The 23,968-nt window shown below is 62.4% G+C and overlaps 3 protein-coding genes and 1 non-coding gene across 7 annotated transcripts; 2 read left to right on the top strand and 2 right to left on the bottom strand.

Annotated features, from left to right (window-relative positions):
• The first annotated feature begins 2,480 nt into the window (after positions 1-2,480).
• On the top strand, positions 2,481-9,119 carry PHOSPHO1 (phosphoethanolamine/phosphocholine phosphatase 1). Of its 4 annotated transcripts, none has more exons than XM_086864342.1 (3): positions 2,481-2,617; positions 6,305-6,372; positions 7,115-9,119. In XM_086864342.1, the coding sequence occupies exons 2-3, from the start codon at positions 6,328-6,330 to the stop codon at positions 7,862-7,864; spliced, it is 795 nt and encodes a 264-aa protein (XP_086720468.1). In that variant the 5' UTR covers positions 2,481-2,617; positions 6,305-6,327; the 3' UTR covers positions 7,865-9,119. The 4 variants fall into 4 exon arrangements, with proteins under 4 accessions (XP_086720468.1, XP_086720467.1, XP_086720470.1 ...); XM_086864341.1 differs by having other exon boundaries at positions 7,112-9,119; XM_086864344.1 differs by lacking the exon at positions 2,481-2,617 and having other exon boundaries at positions 6,089-6,372; positions 7,112-9,119.
• On the bottom strand, positions 9,116-14,882 carry ABI3 (ABI family member 3). The gene is made up of 7 exons (XM_086864340.1): positions 14,760-14,882; positions 13,304-13,471; positions 12,259-12,435; positions 11,340-11,425; positions 11,103-11,195; positions 9,700-10,205; positions 9,116-9,336 (listed from the first exon to the last, which is right to left on the bottom strand). Exons 1-7 carry the CDS (start codon positions 14,874-14,876, stop codon positions 9,317-9,319), a joined length of 1,167 nt encoding a protein of 388 aa, XP_086720466.1. The 5' UTR covers positions 14,877-14,882; the 3' UTR covers positions 9,116-9,316.
• Positions 14,883-16,726: 1,844 nt separating this feature from the next.
• Positions 16,727-18,288, top strand: GNGT2 (G protein subunit gamma transducin 2). The gene is made up of 2 exons (XM_086864315.1): positions 16,727-16,858; positions 17,822-18,288. The coding sequence occupies exons 1-2, from the start codon at positions 16,775-16,777 to the stop codon at positions 17,945-17,947; spliced, it is 210 nt and encodes a 69-aa protein (XP_086720441.1). The 5' UTR covers positions 16,727-16,774; the 3' UTR covers positions 17,948-18,288.
• Positions 18,289-20,720: 2,432 nt separating this feature from the next.
• Positions 20,721-20,792, bottom strand: TRNAQ-UUG (transfer RNA glutamine (anticodon UUG)). Its single transcript has one exon. It is a non-coding gene; the product is annotated as a tRNA-Gln (tRNA).
• Positions 20,793-23,968: the final 3,176 nt, after the last annotated feature.

The raw sequence follows: 23,968 nt of genomic DNA, 5'->3' as shown, positions 1-23,968 counted from the left end.
GGAGCCGGGATGGGATCGGGATGGGATCAGGATGGGGCTGGGATGAGCCCAGGATGAGCCCGGGATGGGATCGGGATGGGATCGGATCAGGAAGGGATCGGGATGAGGATCGGGATGGGTTCAGGATGGGATCGGGATGGGTTCGGATCGGGAAGGGATCGGGATGGAGCCGGGATGGGGCCGGGAAAGGATCGGGATGGGGCTGGGATTGGGATGGGGCCGGGATGAGCCCAGGATGAGCCCAGGATGGGATCGGGATGGGATCGGATCGGGATGGGATCGGGAAGGGATCGGGATGGGATCGGATCAGGAAGGGATCGGGATGAGGATCGGGATGGGTTCAGGATGGGATCGGGATGGGTTCGGATCGGGAAGGGATCGGGATGGAGCCGGGATGGGGCTGGGATGGGGCTGGGATGAGCCCGGGATGGGATCGGGATGAGGCTGGGATCGGGATGAGCCCTGGACGGGTCCGGGATGGGATCAGGGTGGAGCCGGGATGGGATCGGATCGGGATGAGCCCGGGCTGGGATCGGGCTGGGTCCGGGATGGGATCGGGAAGGGATGGGGATGAGCCCGGGATGGGTCCGGGATGGGTTCGGGGTGGAGCCGGGATGGGTTCAGGATGGGTTCGGGACGGATTCGGGAAGGGATCGGGACGGATCCCGGTGGGAAGCGGCAGGAACCCGTGGGGAATTCGCCCTTTGGAATCTCCCGCTCGGCCGCGCTCGGAGCGGGGCTGGAGCGGCTCCAGAGGGGGAGAAACGTCCCGGAAAAAGCGGGAGCGAATTCCAGAGCCGGAGTGTCCCGGGCTGAGGAGGGGATCAAATAATCCCCTAAAAGAATCCCTTAAAAGAATCCCCTAAAAGAATCATCTAAAAGGATTCCCTACAGGAATTCCCTACAGGAATTCCCGGTATTCCCTCCCCAGGAGAGGCCGCTGGGGCAGGGTCGGCACCGGGCTCGGTGCCGGGAGCGCTCCGGGCTCTGCTCCGCGCTGGAATTTCATGGAAAAGAGGAAAAATCGCGACCTTTGTGGCCGGGACAACGTGGCACCGCCGGCCCCGCCGCGGCTCTTCCCGACCTTTGGAATCCCGGCCCGGGATTCCATTCCCGGACACCTTTAATTAAAAACCAGCGAAAAGCCCCAATTCCGCTGGGCTTTGGGTTTTTCCTGCCCAGGCGGCGCCCGGCGGGCGCTGCTCGGGGTTTTTATCTCGGCGGCTCCTGCGGGGCCGCGATAGCGGCGGGGCCCGGGCGGGGCGGGGGGTCCTGGCACGGGCACCCCGCAATTCCCGGGATAGCGCCGGTCCCGCCCGGTCCCGCCCGGTCCCGCCCGGCCCCGCCCGGTCCCGCCGCTATTCTGGGCACAATTCGGGCTTTTCTCGCTCAACCGCGGCGCCGGGGGCGCTCCGGGGGCTGAACCGGACCCGGGGGCGCCCCGGGGGCAGAACCGGACCCGGGGGCGCCCCGGGGGCAGAACCGGACCCGGGGCGCTCCGGGGGCTCAACCGGACCCGGGGGGGGCTCCGGGGACAGAACCGGACCCGGGGGGGCTCCGGGGACAGAACCGGACCCGGGGGGGCTCCGGGGACAGAACCGGACCCGGGGGGGCTCCGGGGACAGAACCGGACCCGGGGGGGCTCCGGGGGCTGAACCGGACCCGGGGGCTCCGGGGACAGAACCGGACCCGGGGGGGCTCCGGGGACAGAACCGGACCCGGGGGCGCTCCGGGGGCAGAACCGGACCCGGGGGCGCCGGGGACAGAACCGGACCCGGGGGCGCTCCGGGGGCTGAACCGGACCCGGGGGAGCTCCGGGGGCTGAGCCGGACCCGGGGGGCGGCGGGGGAGAGGAGCCGGGATAGAGATCGGGTTTGGGATCAGGATCAGAGTTTGGATCGGGATCGCGGCTGGGATCGGGATCAGGATCAGGATCAGGGTTGGGATCAGGACCGGGATTGGGTTTGGGATTGGGATCGGGGCTGGGATGAGGATGAGGATGAGGATGAGGATCAGGATGGGGATCAGGATCAGGATGGAGGATCAGGGTTGGGTTTGGGATCAGGGTTAGGATCAGGGATCAGGATCGGGATCGGGATCAGGATCAGGGATCAGGATCAGGATCAGGGATCAGGATCGGGATCAGGATCGGGATCAGGGATCAGGATCAGGATCGGGATCAGGGATCAGGATAAGGATTAGGATCGGGATCAGGATCAGGATCGGGATCAGGATTAGGATCGGGGTTGTGTTTGGGTTGTTTTGTCCCCATTTGGGGACTTCGGCGGGGGCGGGACCCGCGCGGCCCCCCCGGGAAAGGGGGCGGAGCCTGTCAGGGCCCCGTCCCTCCGCGGCGGGGAAGCTGCGCTGCCATTGGCTGCGCTGCCGATGACGTCGCGCACTGCGGCGGCCCCGCTGGCGTCGCTTTAAAGGGGCCGCGCTCGCGGCAGCGCCGGCGGCGGCACCGGGCACGGAGCGGCCCCGAACCGGCCCCGAACCGGCCCCGAACCGGCCCCGAACCGGCCCCGAACCGGCCCCGAGCCCGGGCTGCCCCCGCGCCGCCCCCGCACGCTCCGGCACCGGGGCGGACCGGGCGCTCCCGGCAGGTTCTGACCCGGTAAGGAGGCGAGAGGCGGCACCGCGGCGGTACCGGGAGATACCGGATCCGCCACGGCTGCTGCCGGTACCGAGGGATCCCCCCGGTTGGATCCTGTCGGTTCGGATGGTGCCGGTACCGGGGGTCTCCAATCGGCGGGATCCTGCCGGGACCGGAGCTGATGGTGCCGGTACCGGGGGATGCCCACACGGTCGGACCCTGCCGGTACCGGAGCGCTCCCCAGCCGGTTGGACCCTGCCGGTTCCGCTGCGGCTGCTGCCGGTACCGGGAGGTGCCTCCCGGGCGCGGAGCGGCCGCGATCCAGCCCCGCCGGTACCGGCAGCAGCCGCGGAGCTCGGGGAGGGCTGAGCCGGTACCGGAGGCGCTGCCGGCCCGGTGGCACCGGGGGAGAGGCCGCGGCCGCGCCGGGATCGGGGATCGGGGCTGGATCTCCCGAACCGGGCGCTCCGGGGCCGCGCATTCCCGGCAGGAAAAACAAATCCCGGGAAAAGCCGGAGCAGCCCCGGGTGACCTGGGAGGGGCCGCCCGCTCCCAGCCCCGGGAATCCCGGGAATCCCGGGAAGAGCGGAGCCCGGGAAGGGTCCAGGGCACCCCGGGACCGGCTCCCAGCGCTCCCAGCCCCGGGATTTCCCCTCAATTCCCGCATTTCCTCCTCTTCGGGTTCGGGGCGGGTTCCGTTCCAGCGGCGCCGGGACCGGGTCCCGCTCCCGGTTCTCCCCTGGTGGCTTTGGGATTCTCCCCGCTCGGTTCGGGAATTCCGCTGCGGGGCAGGAGCCGGAGCTCCTTCAAATCCGAATATCGAGCGCACCAAAATCCCCTTTGGGGTTAAAAACCTCCAGAGCCGCCACGATCGGAGAGCGCCGGCGGAACCCCGGGAATTCCTCCGGGATCCCGGAATTCCCAGGCTCCGGGAGCGGCTCCGGATTTCTGGGAGATCCCAAAATCCCGAATTTCGGGGCACAAACCGCGCCGGGAAACCATTCCCAGCAATTCCCAGGCGGTTCCCGAGCCTCATCCCGAACTCGGGGAGTTGAAATCTTTATTCCAGAGAAATTATCCCATTTTTTTTTTTCCCCTCCCGACTCTCCGGCTGCGCTCGTTTTTGGGTTTTTTGGGGATTTTTGGGGTTTTTTTTTTGGGAAATTCGGCTGCTCCGCTGCCCAAGGGAGCTCCTTTTTCTGCGGGAAGGGAAGCGGGATCCGCTCCCGCCGGGATTTCCCTTCCCGCTGGGAATTCCAGAGCCCGGGCTGAGCTCTGCTCTGTTGGGATTTCCTTCTCCGTATCCCAAGGATTTTGGGGGATGCCCGGGATCCCGCAGCCCTCAGGGGATTTCAACCCCTAAATATCCCCCGGGATTCAATCCCGAAATAACTCCGGTTCTAAGGCCCGTTTTGATCCCGTTCATCACGGGTTTGGGTCCGGTTTGGGTCCGGTTTGGGTCCGGTTTGGGTCCGGTTTTGGGGCCATTTTTGGATCCGGTTTTGGGGCCTTTTTGAGGCCGTTTTGGGGCGATTTTTGGGCCGGTTTTGGGGGGAGCAGCTCCTGCAGCCGCATCTCGGGGATGCTCCGGGTGGGGAGATGGGGCTGGGATTGTCCCGGGATTGTCCCGGTGGTCCCGAGATGGTCCCGGGATTGTCCCGGTGGTCTCGGAATTGTCCCGGTGGTCCTGGGATGGTCCCGGGATTGCCCCGGTGGTCCCGAGATGGTCCCGAGATGGTCTCGGGATTGTCCCGGGATTGTCCCGGGAGCCGCGTTTTCCTCCGGGATCCCTCAGGACCGTCCCGGTTCCGCCCTGCCCGGGGGTGCCGCCGGTCCGGGGGGGTTCGGGCTGAGTTTTCCAGGGCTTTGGAGCAGCGGGGAGGTTGGAATTGCTGCGGGAGCGCTGCTGAAGCCCGGGGCCGCTCCCGGAGCTCGGGATCTCGGTCGGGACCGGTTTGGATGCCCAGGACGAATCTCCGGGAGCGGCGGCTCCGGGCGGCTCCGTCCGACCTCGCCTGCCCCAAAATTCCATCCCTGGAACTTCTCCCGCTCCCCAAACCCCAAACCCTGGGGAGTTTTCGGGCCGGTTTCACTCCCCGTGTCCCCCAGGGACACCCCAGGGCTCTTCCAGCCCCACAAACTCTCCCGAATTATCCCAAATTATTTTCTCACTGCTGCCAGCGGCCAAGCAGTGACCAAAATTCCAGTTCCTCTTTCCTGTTTAATCCTTTTTTTTTTGTTGTTTATTTGTTTTTTTCCATCTCTCCCTCTTTGCGAGCCGCTCCCAGCCTGGCTCCGGCGTTATTTGGCTCCAGATTTTGTCCGTAAATAAACCCTCAGCTTCTGACGGGGTTTTTTTTTAGCAAAGAAACACCCAGTGTGTGGTTCCAGGCCACACAAAAAAGGGATTTTTCCAAAATTTCCAGCCCGGCTGCTCCGTTTCCCCGCGCCAGGTGCCACCGCAGCCGCGGTTTTTTTATTCCAGCGGAGTCATGGGGACCGCGTTTGTTCCCAAAATAATCGGGAGCCGGGATCTGATCCAGCCAAATCCCCCAGAAATCGCCCTCAGCCGCAAAACTCTTCCTGCTGCTGCTGGTGGCGAATCCCCGGGATCCTCCCGGGGCCGGCTCCAGCTCCCGGCGGGATATTCCTAAATTCCCAGAGGGATATTCCTCAATTCCAGAGGGATATTCCTAAATTCCCAGAGGGATATTCCTCAATTCCCGGTGGGATATTCCTCAATTCCAGAGGGATATTCCTCAATTCCAGCGGGATATTCCTAAATTCCAGCGGGATATTCCTAAATTCCAGAGGGATATTCCTCAATTCCAGAGGGACATTCCTCAATTCCAGCGGGATATTCCTCAATTCCAGCGGGATATTCCTCAATTCCAGCGGGATATTCCTCAATTCCAGAGGGATATTCCTCAATTCCAGCAGGATATTCCTAAATTCCAGAGGGATATTCCTCAATTCCAGCGGGATATTCCTCAATTCCAGAGGGATATTCCTCAATTCCAGCGGGATATTCCTCAATTCCTGCGGGATATTCCTCAATTCCAGCGGGATATTCCTCAATTCCCGGCCATCCCGGAGATTTTTTGGGGAGGTTTTTCCCTCTCTTTGGACCACCAGGGGTCGGCAGAACTCCGCCTTTGGTGCCATTCCAGGAGAATCTTTCCATCCAAAGGAACTCCCCAAAATAACTCTGGAAGAAAATCGGGGTGGGTTTGGAGCAGGGCCGCTCTTCCCGGGATTTTTCCGCTTTTCCCGGGATTTTTCCGCTTTTCCCGGGATTTTTCCGCTCTTCCCAGGATTTTCCCGCTGTTTCTGGGATTTTCCAGTGATCCCTTTTTATGGTTTTATTTTTTTTTTTGGTTTTTTTTTTGCTATTCCCATTTTATTTTTGCCATTCCCGTTTTTTTTTTTTTTAGTGCTCCCGGTTTTTTTTCCTCTTCCCGGCTTTTTTTTTTTTTTTTTTTTTTTTCTTTTTTTTTTCTCCCGTTTCTTTTCCCTCATCGCGATTTTTTCCCCCCTCTTCCCGGAGTTTTTTCCCTCGCTGCCCTCAGTGGGAATTGGGAGCGAGCAGAGGCTTTAAACGGGCTCTGCTCCGCTCCAATTCCTCCTCCCCGGAGCAGAATCTCCCAAAGTCGGGGATATCCAGGGAAAACACTCCAGGGCTGACGGAATTCCCTGTTTTCTGTGCAGAGCTGGCCCGGGATGCTGCCGGCATGAGGAGGTGCTGCCAGGCCCTGGGGCTGCCCTGCCTGTTTAAGGTCAGTGAATTGCAGAATTCCAGCCTGGGATGCGCCGGGATCACCCCAAAATCCCAGCCCGGGAATGTGCCCCTTCCCTGGGGAGCTGCTCCAGGGCTTTTGCCACCCTCGGAGGGGGAAGAACTTTTCCCTAAAATCCCTCCGGAGCCTCCCTGGGCTGTCACCCCCGTGTCCCCGCGGTGGCACAGGGCCAGGCTGGGCTGTCCCAACCCCAATAACTGCGGGGTCAGTCTGTCCCACACCCCAATAACTGCGGGGTCTGTCTGTCCCACACCCCAATAACTGCGGGGTCTGTCTGTCCCACACCCCAATAACTGCGGGGTCTGTCTGTCCCACACCCCGGTGACAGCGGGGTCTGTCTGTCCCACACCTCAATAACTGCAGGGTCTGTCTGTCCCAACCCCAATAACTGCGGGGTCTGTCTGTCCCAACCCCAATAACTGCAGGGTCTGTCTGTCCCACACCCCGGTGACAGCGGGGTCTGTCTGTCCCACACCCCAGTGACAGCGGGGTCTGTCCCAACCCCAATAACTGCGGGGTCTGTCTGTCCCAACCCCAATAACTGCGGGGTCTGTCTGTCCCACACCCCGGTGACAGCGGGGTCTGTCTGTCCCACACCCCAATAACTGCAGGGTCTGTCTGTCCCAACCCCAATAACTGCGGGGTCAGTCTGTCCCACACCCCAATAACTGCGGGGTCTGTCTGTCCCACACCCCGGTGACCGAGTCTGTCCCCCCAGCAGGGCTCGGCCATGGCCGGAGCGCGCTCGCCGCGGTTCCTGCTGGTGTTCGACTTCGACGAGACCATCGTGGACGAGAACAGCGACGATTCGGTGCTGCGGGGCCGGGCGCTGCCGGCGGCGCTGCGGCAGAGCCCCCGCGGCTCCTACAACGAGCACATGCAGCGCGTCCTGGCCTTCCTGGGCGAGCAGGGCGTGCGCCCCGCCGACTTCAGGGCCGTCTACGAGAACATCCCGCTGGCCCCCGGCCTGGCCGAGCTCTTCCAGTTCCTCTCCAAGCACCGCGAGCTCTTCGAGCTGGTGCTCATCTCCGACGCCAACGTGTTCGGCGTGGAGGCCAAGCTGCGGGCGGCCGGCGTGCGCTCGCTCTTCCGCAAGGTCTTCAGCAACCCGGCCGGCGTCGACCGCCGCGGGTTCCTCACGCTGGGGCCCTACCACAGCCACAAGTGCCTCGAGTGCCCGGCCAACATGTGCAAGAGGAAGATCCTGAGCGAGTACCTGGCGGAGAGGGCGAGGGAGGACGTGGAGTTCCAGCGCGTCTTCTACGTGGGGGATGGCGCCAATGATTTCTGTCCCTCGGGGATGCTGAGGGCGGCGGACGTGGCTTTCCCCAGGAAGGGTTACCCCATGCACAGGCTGATCCAGGAGAGCCGGGAGAAGCAGCCCGGAGCTTTCCAGGCGGCCGTGGTGCCGTGGGAGTCGGGCGTGGAGGTGGCGCGGTACCTGCAGGAGCTGCTCAGGAGGAAATGCTGAGGGAAGGCGGCTCCCGGGATCTCCCCCCGCCTTTCCCGGCTCCGTTCCCCGGGGAATGAAGCACTTTCCGTGGGCTCCTGGCCCTGCCCGGCCGCGGCACGGCCGGACCCTGTGCCGGCGCCGGGGCTGCCGGGCTGCAGCTGTTGCTTCCTTTCCCTTTTGGCCTCGAAAGAGAATTCCCGAAAATCCAGAAGCCGGCTCCCCGTGGGCCGGGCGCGTCCCTGCTCCTGCCGTCCCCACCCCGGCCCTGGATCCTCCCCGCTTCCTGATCCCACCGGGAATTCTGGCTGGGAAATCCCTGCCCCTGGGCTCCCTCCCGTTCCTGGAGGGGGATCCCACTGGGGGATCGTGCCGGGCTGCGGTGTCCCCGTGGTGTCCCCATGGTTCCCGTGGTGTCCCCATGGTGTCCCCATGGTGTCCCCATGGTTCCCATGGTGTCCCCATGGTGTCCCCATGGTGTCCCCATGGTGTCCCCATGGTGTCCCCATGGTTCCCGTGGTGTCCCCATGGTGTCCCCATGGTTCCCGTGGTGTCCCCATGGTTCCTGTGGTGTCCCCATGGTTCCCGTGGTGTCCCCATGGTGTCCCCATGGTTCCCGTGGTGTCCCCGTGGTGTCTCCGTGGTTCCCATGGTGTCCCCATGGTTCCCGTGGTGTCCCCATGGTGTCCCCATGGTGTCCCCGTGGTGTCCCCATGGTGTCCCCATGGTTCCCGTGGTGTCCCCATGGTGTCCCCATGGTGTCCCCATGGTTCCCGTGGTGTCCCCATGGTGTCCCCATGGTGTCCCCATGGTTCCCGTGGTGTCCCCATGGTGTCCCCGTGTCCCCCCCTGCCCCAAGCAGGACAATTCCCCCCCGCCCTGGGCACCTGAGCGGTGCCAAAATCCCCCCGGGGCGGTTCCGTGGCACTTCTGGCACTGGGTCCCCAGAGACCAAAGCCGGCCCGTGTCCCCCTCCCCCCCGCAGTATTAATTACCCCTTAATTACCCTTTCTAATTGCACTCTGCAGGGGGCACCTCCAGACCCCGCTGCTCTCTGGGGCTGGCTCCTCCTGGATTTATCCCGGATTTATCCCGGGTTTATCCACAGCCTTACCGGCCCCCGGGGGTGGCCCTGACTCCCCCAAACCCTCGGAACCCCCAAAGCCCCGCAGGAAAAAACCAAAGCGGCCCCGAGCTCTTCCTCCTCCCTCCTCCTCCTCCTCCTCTTTGGACTGTGTGGAACTCAAAGCCATGGAATTAAAGAGACAAATCTGGATGGGAGCCAAATCTGGTATTGCAGGAAGCCCCGCGCGTGGCCCAGCGGTGCCAAAGCCGAAATTCCACGGGAATGCCGAGCGGGGCTCAGACGGGATCCACGAAATTCCCGGGAAGAATCCCGAGCCGGGCTCCAGCAGGCGGCGGGTGACGAACGGTGCCCGGCTCCGGGGACAGCTCGGTGTCCTTCTGTCGCGGCTACGGGAACAGGGCCAGCACTGCGGGAGAGGGGACACGGGGACATGGGGACACGGGGACATGGGGACACGGGGACATGGGGACATGGGGACATGGGGACACGGGGACATGGGGACATGGGGACACGGGGATATGGGGACACGGGGACACGGGGACAGGGGGACATGGGGACACGGGGACACGGGGACACGGGGATATGGGGACATGGGGACATGGGGATATGGGGACATGGGGGACACGGGGACACGGGGACATGGGGACACGGGGACACGGGGACATGGGGACACGGGCACCACTGCCGGGCCGCCCCCGGGCTGCTCCCCATGCCGGCCAGGGGTTCGGGATGCTCCTGCCCTTCTCCAGGGGTTCGGGATGCTCTGTACCTTTCTCCAGGGGTTCGGGATGCTCCAGGTAGCTCTCCGGGGCCCACAGCGCGTCCTCTGCGGCCGGTGGCGGTGGCGGTGGCAGGTCCCCAAAGTCGGGCAGGGCTGAGGGTGGCGGCGGCGGCTCGAGGTCATCGGGGGCTGCCCAAAAACCCCAAAAGGGGCGCGGGATGAAGGGGCTGGCAAAGGCCGGGGTGGATGGGGACGGGACAGCCCCCCGTGTCCCTGTCACCCCCCGGAGCACCGAGCACTCACCTGGGGGCGGCAGGACCCCGGGGAGGGGTGGCAGGTCCCCAGGAGGTGGCAGCAGGTCCCCGGGAGGTGGCAGCAGGTCCCTTGGAGGTGGTGGCAGGTCCCCGGGAGGTGTCCGCAGGTCCCCGGGGAGGGGTGGCGGAGGCGGGATGGCGGCGGCCGGCGGGGGTGGCCCGGGAGGGGACGGTGCCGGCGGGGATGTCCCTGGCAGTGGTGGCGGGGCAGGAATTCCTTCCCCAGGGGCCCCGCTGGAGCTGCGGGGGAGGAGCGGCAGTGCCAGGGTGGGGCTGGCTCTGTCCCCACCCCGAGCTCGGCCCCGTGCCGGCACCAGGTGGCACCGGCCGTGGGGGACGGGACTCCCCAAAACCTTCCCCAGGCCCTGTCCCCTTTCCTCGCACCCGTGTCCCGTCCTCGGGCATCCCCCGGGCATCCCCCGACATCCCCCCGGCATCCCCCCGACATCCCCGGGCATCCCCCGGGCATCCCCCCGACATCCCCGGGCATCCCCCGGGCATCTCCCGGGCATCCCCCGGGCATCCCCCGGGCATCCCCCGGCATCCCCCGACATCCCCCGGCATCCCCCCGACATCCCCGGGCATCCCCCGGCATCCCCGGGCATCCCCCGACATCCCCCGGGCATCCCCCGACATCCCCCGGGCGTCCCCCGGGCATCTCCCGGGCATCCCCCGGGCATCCCCCGGGCATCCCCCGGGCATCCCCCGGGCATCCCCCGGGCATCCCCCGGCATCCCCTGGGCATCCCCCGGCATCCCCCGGGCATCCCCGGGCATCCCCCCGGCATCCCCGGGCATCCCCCGGCATCCCCCGGGCATCCCCCGGGCATCCCCCGGGCATCCCCGGGCATCCCCCGGCATCCCCCGGGCATCCCCCGGGCATCCCCCGGGCATCCCCGGGCATCCCCCGGGCATCCCCGGGCATCCCCCGGGCATCCCCGGGCATCCCCCGGCATCCCCCGGGCATCCCCCCAGCATCCCCGGGCATCCCCCGGTCATTCTCCTCTCCCTAAAGGAGAATTTTGCTCCGGACACGAGCCCTGCCAGGGCACCAAAGCCCCCAAAATCCGCAGTTTTCCCCCCAAACCCGCGGTTTTCCCCCAAAAGCCCCGGTTTTCCCCCGGCCCCGCGGCCGCACCGGAGGGCCAGCGCGGGGCTGGGGGAGGCTGCCCGGAGCTTTCCCTCGGGAACCACGGGCGGCTGGACGGGCTCGGGAACACGGCTGCTCCTCCTGCGGGGCGGGAGGGGGTCGGTGGGACCCAGGGGGTCGGTGGGATCCAGGGGGTCGGTGGGATCCAGGGGGTCCGTGGGATCGGTGGGATCCGTGGGACGGGACCCCCGCGGTCCCCAGGGCCATCCCCCAGGCCCGGCTCACCCCGCTGTTCCCGCAGCCTGTGCCGAGGAGGATTTGGTGCTTTTCCGAGCCAGGGTGCCCGTGCGGGACAGCTGCGTGCTGGTGTCCTGGGACACGGGGACAGACGGACACACGGACACGGGGACACGGGGACACACGGACACGCACAGATGACATCCCTGCCCTGCAACCTCCGGGCACCCCAAGGCTGTGACATCCCCCCCAAAGGGAAGCAGCCCCGGGGCTGTGGGGGATGTGGGGGCAGTGGGGCTGTGGGGGATGTGGGGCAGTGGGGCAGTGGGGGATGTGGGGCTGTGGGGGATGTGGGGGCTGTGGGGGCAGTGGGGGATGTGGGGGCAGTGGGGGCTGTGGGGGATGTGGGGGCAGTGGGGGCTGTGGGGGATGTGGGGGCAGTGGGGGATGTGGGGCTGTGGGGGATGTGGGGGCTGTGGGGGCAGTGGGGGATGTGGGGGCAGTGGGGGATGTGGGGGATGTGGGGCCCTGGGGCCGTGGGGGCTGTGGGGCCGTGGGGCAGTGGGGGCTGTGGGGCCGTGGGGGATGTGGGGCAGTGGGGGATGTGGGGCAGTGGGGGATGTGGGGCAGTGGGGGATGTGGGGGCAGTGGGGCTGTGGGGGCTGTGGGGGCTGTGGGGCCGTGGGGCTGTGGGGGATGTGGGGCAGTGGGGGCTGTGGGGCAGTGGGGGATGTGGGGCAGTGGGGGATGTGGGGCCGTGGGGCTGTGGGGCCTCTGAACCCTCCCGTGGGGGATTTCTGCAGTGGGGGAGGATCAGTGGGGCTGGGAAATCTCCAAAACTCTTTCCTGGGCCCCACGGGGGGGCTCTGAGGCTCCCGAACCCGTCCCGTGCGCTGGCCAAGGGGGCTCTCGGGGACCCTGGGGACAGCGGGGACCCCGAGATGCCACCCGGGGGGCCCCTCCTGACCTTGACCCCGTGGCCGACGCCGTCCAGGGCGCTGAAGCTCAGGGGTCTCCGCTGGTAGGGCTCCAGCAGCGGGGGGCTCGGGGGGGCCGCGATCTTGGGGCGGCTCGGGAGCCTCCTGCTGCCGCTCAGCGCGCCCAGCCCGCGCCGTGCCACCTTCTCCTTGTGCATGTCCACCCTCTGCCGAGGCCACGCTGTCCCCAGAGTGCCACCACGGGCCACCCGCAGCCCCCCCCGGGTCCCCCCTAGAGCCGTGTCCCTGCTCTGGGGGGGCTCAGGTGACCGGCGGCTCCCCCCAGCAGTGTCCCCGAGTGTCCCCGAGTGTCCTCAAGTGTCCCCAAGTATCCCCAAGTGTCCCCAAGTGTCCCCGAGTATCCCCAAGTGCCCCCAGCAGTGTCCCCAAGTGCCCCCAAGTGTCCCCAAGTGCCCCCAAGTGTCCCCGAGTATCCCCAAGTGCCCCCAAGTGTCCCCAAGTGCCCCCAGCAGTGTCCCCAAGTGTCCCCAAGTGTCCCCAGCAGTGTCCCCAAGTGTCCCCAAGTGTCCCCAAGTGCCCCCAAGTGTCCCCGAGTGTCCCCAAGTGCCCCCAGCAGTGTCCCCGAGTGTCCCCAAGTGCCCCCAAGTGTCCCCAAGTGCCCCCAAGTGTCCCCAAGTGTCCCCGAGTGTCCCCCAAGTGCCCCCAGGTGCCCCCAAGTGTCCCCAGCAGTGTCCCCAAGTGTCCCCAGCAGTGTCCCCGAGTGTCCCCAAGTGTCCCCAAGTGCCCCCAAGTGTCCCCAAGTGTCCCCAGCAGTGCCCCCAAGTGTCCCCAAGTGCCCCCGAGTGTCCCCAAGTGCCCCCAAGTGTCCCCAAGCTCGGGCCCGCAGCGGGGGACGCTCGGGCACGCTCTGGGCTCCCGATTTTGGGGCGGTTTGGGATTTCTGGGTGTGATGATGAATCACCCCCGAGCTCCCCGCCGGGCCGGGCCGCGGTTCTGCACTCCCAGAGCTCGGGGAGGGTCTCCATCCCCCCGGAGCCCTTTCCCCAGAGCCCACCCCCCCGGGCACGGTCCCACCTGTGCCACGCAGGTGATGTCGGCCTCCAGCCGGCGCAGCCGGGCCGCCTGCAGCTCCAGCAGGCGCAGGAAGGCGGTGGCCAGGCTGCAGAGCTGGGAGGTGACACTGGCCAGGGCCTGCGTGCTCAGAGCCATCGTCTCCTCCAGCGCCTTCCTCTTGTCGCCGGCCTGGGGGGGACAGAGCCGGCCGGGGCTGTTTCCTTCTGCTTTTCTCGCGCTTCCCCCGGCCCCGGGCGGGAGCAGCCGGGGGTTCACGGGGTTCCAGAAGGTTCCGGGGGTCACCGGGGCCATCAGGGCAGGTCCCGAGTGGGGCAGCAGTGGGAGCTGGCTCAGCTCTCAGAAGGGCTCAGGACATTTCCCCCCCGCCCCAGCGGCTCCAGGACCCCCGGGGGAGCCTCGGGGCACGGGGGGACGGCCAGAACGGGATTGTCCCCGTGGGGAGAACTCCTGCCCCATCAGCCAGGCAGGGAGGAGGAGGAGGAGGGAGGAACCACCAGGGAGGGTGCGCGTCCTGCCAGGTGCCACCTCCCAGCCCCGGCGGCCACCCCGGAGGCGCTGCTGGGCCCCCGCAGGTTCCTCCAGAGGCACCAAAGCCCTGCAGAACCCTCCCTCCATCCCAAACGCACCAGCAGAGCTGCTGGGGAGCAAGAGGAGAAGCCAAGGCAGGGGGAAATGCAGCTGGGGAGCCCCAGGCACGGGGAAATGCAGCTGGGGAGCCCCAGGCACGGTTCCTCTGGGTTCCTCATGGTTCCCATCCTGGGAAATGCAGCAGAGGAGCCCGAGGCACCGGGAAAAGGCAGCAGAGGGCGGCAGGGGAAGCTGGGCCGGGAGCCAGCAGTGATGCTCGGGCTCCCAGAGCAAAAGCTCCAGTGGCCACCCCTGGGGAGTGCCCAGCGGGGCCAGCATCGCCCCCAGCGGGGCCAGCATCGCCCCCAGCCCTGCCGGGATCACCCCCAGCCCTGCCGGGATCACCCCCAGCCCTGCCGGGATGTCCCCTGACCTGCCGGGATCACCCCCAGCCCTGCCGGGATCACCCCCAGCCCTGCCGGGATGTCCCCTGACCTGCCGGGATGTCCCCCAGCCCTGCCGGGATGTCCCCCAGCCCTGCCAGGATCGCCCCCAGCCCTGCCAGGATCACCCCCAGCCCTGCCGGGATCACCCCCAGCCCTGCCGGGATGTCCCCTGACCTGCCGGGATCACCCCCAGCCCTGCCGGGATCACCCCCAGCCCTGCCGGGATGTCCCCTGACCTGCCGGGATGTCCCCCAGCCCTGCCGGGATGTCCCCAGCCCTGCCGGGATCACCCCCAGCCCTGCCGGGATGTCCCCCAGCCCTGCCGGGATCACCCCCAGCCCTGCCGGGATGTCCCCCAGCCATGCCGGGATGTCCCCCAGCCCTGCCGGGATGTCCCCCAGCCCTGCCGGGATGTCCCCAGCCCTGCCGGGATGTCCCCTGACCTGCAGGTAGCCGCTGTGGCAATACTCGGCCACCCTGAGCAGGTTCCCGTGCTGCTCCCGCAGCCGCTGCCGGCCCGCGGGGAGCTCGCTCTGCTGCAGCCGCTCCAGCTCCGACATCGCGCCCGGCTCGGCTCCCACTTCCTCCCCGCCGCCGTTTTGAGGCTGCCGGGGGTGCTGAGGCGGGGCCCGCGGTGTCCCCGTGGTGTCCCCGTGTCCCCGGGACAGCCCAGCCTGTGGGGACAGCCCCGGCACGGGAAGAGGGGCTGCAGGGTCGGGGAGTGACCCCAGAAGGATCCCGACCCCAAGAGGATCCGGACCCCAAAACCATCCCAACCCCAAGAGGATCCTGACCCTCAAACCATCCCGACCCCAAGAGGATCCGGACCCCAAAACCATCCCGACCCCAAGAAGATCCGGACCCCAAAACCATCCCGACCCCCTCTCTGCCAGCTGTGCTCGCCACCCCCGGGCCACCGGGGCCCATCCCGGGATCCTCGGGCTGTCCCTGGCGCCCCGCCCGGCTGATAGACGGACAGACGGACACGGGGACGCACGGACACGCACAGATGACATCCCTGCTGTCATCCTCCGGCTGATGGAGGCTCAGGGCAGGGAACGTTCCCGGATCCCGGGATGCTCCCGGTGCCTCTCCCGGGGCTGGCAGCGCTCGGGACGAGCCCGGGGAGCCCCGCGGTGCCCGGGCCCCCCTCGCTGGGGACAGCGCGTCCTTCGCTAAGGACCTTTCACATCCCCGCGGGCGAGGCCGCAGGAAATTCCCGCTTCCCCCGGTGCCTGGGAAGCCCCTCCGCCCTCTGCTGCTGCTGCTCCTCCACCCCCGGCTGTCCCCTGGGCCCTTCCTGAGCCCCGGCCCCAGGGAAATGATGGATTTCCTCCGCTCCCCTCCGGCACCGAGCGGCCCCCGCGGCTCCCCGCGGCCCAGCTCCCCTCCCGAACCGGGGACAGAACAGCCGGGACCCCCGGGACAGGCCCGGGACACTTGGGGGGCAGGTTCGGGGTCAGTTCTGGGGTCATTCCCGGGGTCATTCCCGGGGGTCATTCCCGGGGGTCATTCCCGGGGGTCATTCCCTGGGTCAGTTCTGGGGTCATTCCCGGGGGTCATTCCCGGGGGTCATTCCCGGGGGTCATTCCCGGGGTCATTCCCGTGACCATTCCCAGAGATCATTCCTGTGACCAGACATTCCCAGGGGTCACTCCTGTGACATTCCCAGGGGTCACTCCTGTGACATTCCCGGGGGTCATTCCCGTGACATTCCCAGGGGTCATTCCTATGGACATTCCCGGGGGTTATTCCCAGGGATCATTCCCTCCGGCCATTCCCGTGGCCATTCCCCGGGATCACTCCCGCCGCTCCAGGCAGGATCCGGTCCCCGGCAGTCCCCAGGTGTCCCCAGGTGTCCCCAGGTGTCCCAGCGCTCCCTTCCTGCCCCTCCCAGCCCGATTAGCCGCCTCTCGGGGCTAATTCCCGACACCTGACCGGCTTAGGCTGCCGAGGGCTGAGCAGCTTAGGACAGGGACATCTGCTCCAGGAGAGCCCCGAGAGCCCCGCAGCTCCCGAGGAGCTCCCGAGGAGCCGCCTCTCCCGTCCATGCGGCTCTGAGCGGCCCCGGAGCCCCCGGGTGAGCGCCTTGGCTGCTCCCAGCTGGGTTTTGGGGTCGGGAATTGCTCTCCCCGCCCGTTTCTGGCTCCCCGAGGAGCTCCCGGGGATGTGTGGGCGCGGCACGCGTGCCGTGGGGGTTTTTTGGGGAACAGGGTTGGGTTTCCCCAACCTCCACACTCCCAAAAACTTCCAGGGCTGTGCAGATAATGGAGTTGAGGGCGATGGAGGAGCCATGCCCTAAAAACCCGGGGGAAATGGAGACTGAAATGGGTTGAACTCCTTGGGAAAGCTGGGAAGATGCTCCAAGACGCCGCTCAGGGGCACTGGGGGGGTCACAACCCTACTGGAACCCAGCAGGAATCCCAATAATCGCTGATTCCCGCAGTTCCAGGGCAAAATGGCTCAGGACATGACAGAGAAGGAGCTGCTGAAGATGGAGCTGGACCAGCTGAAGAAGGAGGTGAAGAACGAGAGGCAAATGGTGAGTTCTGCACTTTGGCACCTCAGGGGATCTTCCTTCGACCCCCAGAGCCGGGCAGGAGCACCCCCACATCCCTGAACCCCTCCCAGCCCCACATCCCTGAACCCCTCCCAGCCCCACGTCCCTGAACCCCTCCCAGCCCCACGTCCCTGAACCCCTCCCAGCCCCACACCTGGCCAGGTGTTCGTGGCACCCCAGGGATGCTCTGGGTCACCCCAGGGATTATTTGGGGCACCCCAAGGATGATTTGGGACACCTCAGGGATGATTTGGGGCACCCCAAGGATGATTTGGGACACCCCAGGGATGATCTGGGATGCTCTGGCACAGCCCAGGGATGATTTGGGGCACCCCAAGGATGATTTGGGACACCCCAAGGATGATTTGGGACACCCCAGGGATGATTTGGGGCACCCCAAGGATGATTTCAGTCACTCTGGCACAGCCCACGGGTGGTTTTGGGGTGCCCCATGGATTATTTGGGATGCTCTGGCACAGCCCAGGGCTGGTTTTGGGACACCCCAGGGATGATTTCGGTCACTCTGGCACAGCCCACGGGTGGTTTTGGGGTGCCCCATGGATTATTTGGGATGCTCTAGGACACTCTGGGATGCTCTGGCACAGCCCAGGGCTGGTTTTGGGGTGCCCCATGGATTATTTGGGATGCTCTGGCGCAGCCCAGGGCTGGTTTTGGGGTGCCCCATGGATTATTTGGGATGCTCTGGCGCAGCCCAGGGCTGGTTTTGGGGTGCCCCGGAGATGATTTCGGTCACTCTGGCACAGCCCACGGGTGGTTTTGGGGTGCCCCGGGGATGATTTGGGTCGCTCTGGCACAGCCCAGGGCTGGTTTTGGGGTGCCCCGGGGATGATTTGGGTCGCTCTGGCCCAGCCCAGAGCTGGTTTTGGACATTTGGGGTGTCCCCACAGCCCCCGGGCCGCTCTGGCAATGTCTCCTCCCTGGCAGGTCTCCAAGACCGGCAAGGAGATCAAGGAATACATCGAGTCCATGGCAGGCGAGGACCCGCTGCTCAAGGGGGTCCCCGAGGACAAGAACCCCTTCAAGGAGAAGGGGGGCTGCACCATCAGCTGACCCCACCGCGGCCGTGCCATCCTGCTTCCCCTCCAGTCCCACCTCGGCCCTCAGCCCAACCCTGGAGCAGTTAAAGGAGGAAAAGAACCCCAAAAAACCCCAAAAAATCCCCCCAAAACCCCAAAAAAACCCCAAAAAAACACCCAAAAAATCCCCCCAAAACCACCCAAAAACCCCAAAAAAACCCCCAAAAAAACCCAAAAAATCCCCCAAAAACCCCAAAAAACCCCCCAAAAAACCCCCCCAAAAATCCCAAAAAACCCCCCATAAAAACCCCAAAAAACCACAAAAAACCCCCCAAAAAACCCCCAAAAAAACCACCCAAAAAAACCCCAAAAAACCCCCCCAAAATCCCCAAAAACCCCCCATAAAAACCCCAAAAAAACCCCAAAAAACCACCCAAAAAAAACCCCAAAAAACCCCCAAAAAACCCCCCCAAAAACCCCCCATAAAAACCCCCAAAAAACCCCCCCAAAAAAACCCAAAAGACCCCCCAAAAAAACCCCAAAAACCCCCCAAAAAACCCCCCAAAAAACCCCCCCAAAAACCCCCCAAAAAAACCCAAAAAAACCCCCAAAAAACCCCCCAAAAAACCCCAAAACCCCCCCAAAAAACCCAAAAAAACCCCCAAAACCCCCCAAAAAACCCCAAAAAAACCCCCAAAACCCCCCCAAAAAAACCCCAAAAAACCCCAAAATATCCAAAAAAAGCCCCAAAAAACCCCCAAAAAGCCCCCCAAAAAACCCCAAAAAACCCCACTACGAACGGAGCAAAAAGATGAAAATAATATAAAATAAAAAAACCCCTTCGAGAGACGCCAGCCCCGCTGGTGCCGGCGTTTGTGGGTTCACAGCTGAGCTCCGCTTTCCCACGGGCAGAAAACGCCAAACTTCTGCATTTTCAGCAGCCTGAAAAACACCAAATTTCTGCATTTTCAGCAGCCTGGGCGAGTGGGGGACGGGAAAAGGGCGAGCTCGGAGTGTGGGGTACAGCCAGCGCCCCAATTCAGCGGGGTTTTGTTGTTTGGAGCTGTTTTGTTCTTTGTTTTTATTGAAAATCCATTCCGGCTCCGTTAAATCTCGGGGAAATCTCTCCCCAAAGCGCCCCAAAGGAAAAGCGGCAGAAATTTGAATTTTGATCTTTCAGAGCGGTTGAAATCCCAGGAAATCCCTTTGGATCCCGGGTGGGATTTAATTTTTCCTTTTTTTCCTGCCTGGATCTCTGCTCGGGGCGCTCCAGACACCCCAAAAATGGGAGAAGAAGACAGAAAAAGTGGATTTTCCTCAAGATCCCTGCAGCAAGAACCCCCTCCCTGAGCCCTCAAAACACCCCAAAACACCCCAAAATACCCCAAAACACCCCAAAACACCCCAAAACACCCCAAAATACCCCAAAATACCCCAAAACCCAGGTAATTTTGTTCTTTCTCGCAGATGCTCAATAAACCCCCCAGCACCACCAAGGCCTCTTGTTTTTCTTGCAGGAAATCCTCTCTGAAAACCACAATTGATTTTTGCGCTCGAAAGGTTTTTATTTGTTACAGAAATGGGTCCCAAATGTCGCCCATTGCTGCTTCACCTCTCAGCGTTTCTTTTTCACCTTTATTATGGGGCTGGACCCCGCTTTTTGGTGTTTTTTATGGTTTTGTTGGGGGTTTTGGGAGTGTAGAATCTTATTTTTTCATTATTGAATTGCTGTGTTTTTTTGGGGGGGTGAGGTGATGGAGCTGAATGTGAGATGCTCCATAATTATTTTGTAAAAAAAGGTTTTGATTCTTCTCCTGGCCACCGCTCCAAGACATTTTAAAGCTATTTAGGTAAAAGAAATAATCGTATATTCCTGTCGTGGCCTTGAGGCGATCGGCGGCCTGAGCTGCCCCTAATCCGGGGCAATAACCGGGCCGCGGCCGGAGGGGATTGACCCGTTAATCGACGTTAAACGGCTGGGATCGTGCGTCAGAGCCGCCTAAGCCGTCTCGGAGGGGATTCGGGACGCTGCCGGCGGAACAGCGGCTTAGGGCAGCACCGAGAGACCGCTCCTTGCCCTGAGGGCTCCAACCCGCCATGATAGCTCCGGGGCGCTGAGGGGGAGGCGGGGAAAAGGCAGGTCCCAGCCAATAGCAGTGCGGGATTGGCAGAGTGACATCGCTCTCAGCCAATCAGCGGTGAGGAACGGAGGGGGCGAACCCGCTCCGGCGGGAAACGGCTTACTGAAGTGGGAGGCGGTATAAAGCGAGGTAACATCCAATAGGAACGCGATATTGCTAGAGTGACAGCAAGTGTAGCAAATCAGTGACGGGGAACGGAGAGCACGAACCCTCCCCGGAGGGTACGGATTTCTGAAGGAGGAGGAGGAGGTGCAGAGAACAGTCTCAGCCAATAAAAATAGGAGTTTATGAGAGTGACAGACCGAACAGGGAATCGGAGATGGAAAACGGAGACCGCGATTCTACCCGGAGGGCTCCGAACCGCGCCGGTGGAAGGCGGGGCGAAGCGCGCGGCCAGCCAATAGGAACGCAGGGATCGCAGAGTGACATCCTGCTCAGCCAATCAGCGGCGGAACACGGAGAGCGCCCTTCGGCTTCCATCCGCCGCCTTTCCCCCGCGCCTGCGCCGTGAAGCGATGGTGCCCACGCACAAAATGGAGAGCGGCGGGCGCCGGTGCGGGCCCGGCGCTCCCGGTGCGGCCTCCGCGGCTCCTCATCTTCCTCCGCTCCTTTCCCCTTCCCTCCTCGGCCCGGGGGCGGCGGCAGCGGCGGGCAAAAAGAAACGCGAGGTCCCACCGAGATTTGAACTCGGATCGCTGGATTCAAAGTCCAGAGTGCTAACCATTACACCATGGGACCGCTGGGTGTACCGGGAGGCGCCGCGCGCCCTCCCTATCCCTCCGCCCGCGCCAAATAGTCCCGGCCCGCGCGCTGGCTCCGGGAATTCCGGGAATTCCGGGAATTCCGGGATATTCCCGGCCATAAAACCCTCCTGAAATCCCGCTCCCGGCGCCGTTCCACCCCCCCGGGACAGCCCCGAGCTCCGCCGCCGGCGCTCTCTGCCCGGCGCTCTGATTCCCACCTTTAATTTGGGATTTTCTTGTTTTATTTCTGCCTTTATTCCTCTGGGATTTTCCTTTTCCTTCCTCCCTTCCCTTCTCTATTTCCCACTTGAGTTTTTCCCACTCCGTTTCCCATTCGTTCATCTGCTTTTTCTCTGTTCCCCCTTCTTTCCTGGCCCTTTATTTCCCAATTCTCTGTTCATTTCTCCTTTCCATTCTCCCCCTTTCCCCAATTTAATTTTCCTATTTTCCCTCTATTTCATTTTATTCCCTCCTTTTCCCATTTCTCCTTTAACTTTTCCCCATTTCTTGATTATTTCTCTTCCATTTCCCTGATTTTTCCCTTTTATTTATCCCTTTTCCCTTTATTACCTCCAATATTCCTCTTTTCCCCTCCATTTTTTTTTCCTCTTTATTTCCCCCTTTAATTTCCCTTTTTTTTTCCCCATTTATTCTCCTATTTCTCATCTATTTTCCCTCTATTCTCCTTTCCTTTTAAATTTAAATTTTCCCCTTTATTTTTTCTCCTCCCTTTTTCCCTCCCCGATCCCACAAATCCACGCAAACACTTGGAATTTTTAAATTTTTTTGTTTGTTTGTTTTTTTCTCTTTTATTTTTCACGACCAAACAGCGGAAATAAAGCGATTTGTGGCCAAAATAAAAAATAAAACTAATAAAGAAAACCCTCCTGCCTGGAAAAGAAACTGAGCCCGGATCCATCCCAAATCCCAGGAAAAGGGAAGGATGTGGATCAGGAGAGGCGAGAGGGGAAAAAAAAGGTGAAAACAACTCCAAAAACATCCCAGAAATCACCGTTTTTACCTAAAAAGGCTGAAATTTCCTGGGAAAAGCAGCACCTTTGGATGCTCCCAAAAATCAGCTCCACCCCCCCCCCAAAAAAAAAAACCCAAAATGTTGGAAAAATAGGAAAAAATAAAGAAAAAATCAAGTTGGATTCCGCGGGGAGGCCGGAGGGGGAAGGAGGAAATATCCACGGAAAACAAAGGAATCGAAAGGGAAATCGAGGATTAAAAGTAAAAATAGAAATAAAAATAAAAATAGGAATAGGAATAAAAATAAAAATAATAAAAATAAGAATCAAACTAGAACTGGGATCAGTCCCAGCCCAGTCTGGGGCTGCTGAGGTCTGGAGCTTCCAAGGATTCCCGATCCGCTTTCCTCGAGGAAAAGCAATCCCAGAAATCCTCGATGATTTTTTTTGTTTGTTTGTTTTTTAATCCTATTTTTTATTATTATTTTTTCAAAGATTTTTTTCTTTGGAAAAAAGTGAAATTTTTTCTTTTTTTTTTTTCTATTTTTTTTTTTGGTATTTTTTTTTAAAAAACTTTTTATTTTTTTTTTTCCTTAAAAAAACTTTTTATTTATTTTATTTTTTAATTTTTATTTATTTTTTTTTTAATGGAATTTTCCTTTTCTCTCCAAAGTTGCTCCCGGGAGCGTCACCTGTGCCTGAGGTAGATCAAAATTCGGGATGAGAATTCCCGGGATCATCCCGGGCTCCTTCCCCGGCTCCGCGGGCGTTTCCTTGGGATCATCTCCCGCTTCCCTGCCTTTTCCCGGGATTTAACTCATCCCAGAGCTGCAACAGTGGGGTCCTGGATGAGGCCATTTCCTCCTGGAATTCCAGGGAATTCCGGATGCGAGGAGCCGATGGAACTCGGGGGGTTTTTGGGGCTGAATTCCCGCCCTGATTCCCGTCAATCCCGCGGATTTCCCGGGATTTAATTCACCCCCAGGTGCAGGTTAAGGCTGGGTTTCTCCTGGAATTCCGTGGAATTCTCCATCCCAGGGTGAAGCTGGATGCGAGGAGCCGATGGAATTTGGATCCAATCACCCTAAGGATGAATTCCCGCCCTGGTTCCGCTGAATCCCGCGGATTTCCCGGGATCGGCCGTGGGAGAGGTGTTCCCTGCCCGGGATCTGCTCTTCCCGCCCGGAAAATTCCCTCCCCCAAAATTCATCCGGCTCCAAAGACATCCCAGTGCCGGGATCCCAAAAATCCATCCCAGTGCTGCTGGGATCCCAAAAATCCATCCCAGTGCCGGGATCCAGGAATCCATCCCAGTGCCGGGATCCCAAAAATCCATCCCAGTGCCGGGATCCCAAAAATCCATCCCAGTGCTGGGATCCCAAAAATCCATCCCAGTGCTGGGATCCCAAAAATCCATCCCAGTGCCGTGATCCCATAATCCATCCCAGTGCTGATGGGATCCCAAAAATCCATCCCAGTACCGGGATCCCAAAAATCCATCCCAGTGCCGGGATCCCAAAAATCCATCCCAGTGCCAGGATCCCAAAAATCCATCCCAGTGCCGGGATCCCAAAAATCCATCCCAGTGCTGCTGGGATCCAGGAATCCATCCCGGAAATCATCCACACGTTCTGCTGGAGCATCCCAAAATCCTGATGGTCCAGGAGAACTTCCCGAACCCTCCGGGGTCCGGCAGAGAATTCCCAAAATCCAGCGGAACGTCCCAGCCCAGCTCATCCCACTTCCATGATTTTGGCGGAAGATCCCGCCCGGCTCCCAGAGATCCCGGGAATTCCTCTCCCACGCGGAAACTCCGGGAATTCCGGATGAGGAGCCGGGATCGAGCGGGTGCTGGAGCCAGCCGGGCTTTTCCAGGGGATTCTTGGGAATTCTCCCTCCTCTCCGCCTTCCTGGAATGTTCCAGAGCCTTCCCCACGGCTCCTCCTCTTCTTCCTCCTCGGCTCCATCCCAAAATTCCGCCTCCAGCGGGAAGATCTGAGGTAGTTCCAGGTGTGTGATCCCAGCTGGAAGCGCTTCCCAAAAACCAAAAAAAAATGGGAAAATCCAGGCTGGAAGAGCATCGGGAGGGTTCCGCTCCACTCGGGAATCCGTGGGAAAAGTGGGATCAAATCCAAAGCCAGCCTTAGGGAATGGGGGGATTCCCAAGGGAATTCCAGCCGGGATTGGTTTCTCCGAGGCC

This window comes from Cyanistes caeruleus, chromosome 27 (assembly GCF_971803275.1).
Source record: "Cyanistes caeruleus chromosome 27, bCyaCae1.hap1.1, whole genome shotgun sequence".
Classification (NCBI taxonomy): domain Eukaryota; kingdom Metazoa; phylum Chordata; class Aves; order Passeriformes; family Paridae; genus Cyanistes; species Cyanistes caeruleus.
This window is presented reverse-complemented; position numbering and strand designations above follow the sequence as displayed.

What these genes read in the sequence shown, in the direction of transcription:
- PHOSPHO1 (XM_086864341.1), top strand. Translation starts at nt 6,328, where the DNA reads ATGAGGAGGTGCTGCCAGGCCCTGGGGCTGCCCTGCCTGTTTAAG. An exon ending in GGCTGCCCTGCCTGTTTAAG is followed by an intron (nt 6,373 to 7,111) that starts GTCAGTGAATTG and finishes CTGTCCCCCCAG; the next exon opens with CAGGGCTCGGCCATGGCCGG.
- ABI3 (XM_086864340.1), bottom strand. Translation starts at nt 14,876, where the DNA reads ATGTCGGAGCTGGAGCGGCTGCAGCAGAGCGAGCTCCCCGCGGGCCGG. An exon ending in CAGGCTGCGGGAACAGCGGG is followed by an intron (nt 11,196 to 11,339) that starts GTGAGCCGGGCC and finishes CCCGCCCCGCAG; the next exon opens with GAGGAGCAGCCGTGTTCCCG. An exon ending in TCCCGAACCCCTGGAGAAAG is followed by an intron (nt 9,337 to 9,699) that starts GTACAGAGCATC and finishes CCTCTCCCGCAG; the next exon opens with TGCTGGCCCTGTTCCCGTAG.
- GNGT2 (XM_086864315.1), top strand. Translation starts at nt 16,775, where the DNA reads ATGGCTCAGGACATGACAGAGAAGGAGCTGCTGAAGATGGAGCTGGAC. An exon ending in TGAAGAACGAGAGGCAAATG is followed by an intron (nt 16,859 to 17,821) that starts GTGAGTTCTGCA and finishes CCTCCCTGGCAG; the next exon opens with GTCTCCAAGACCGGCAAGGA.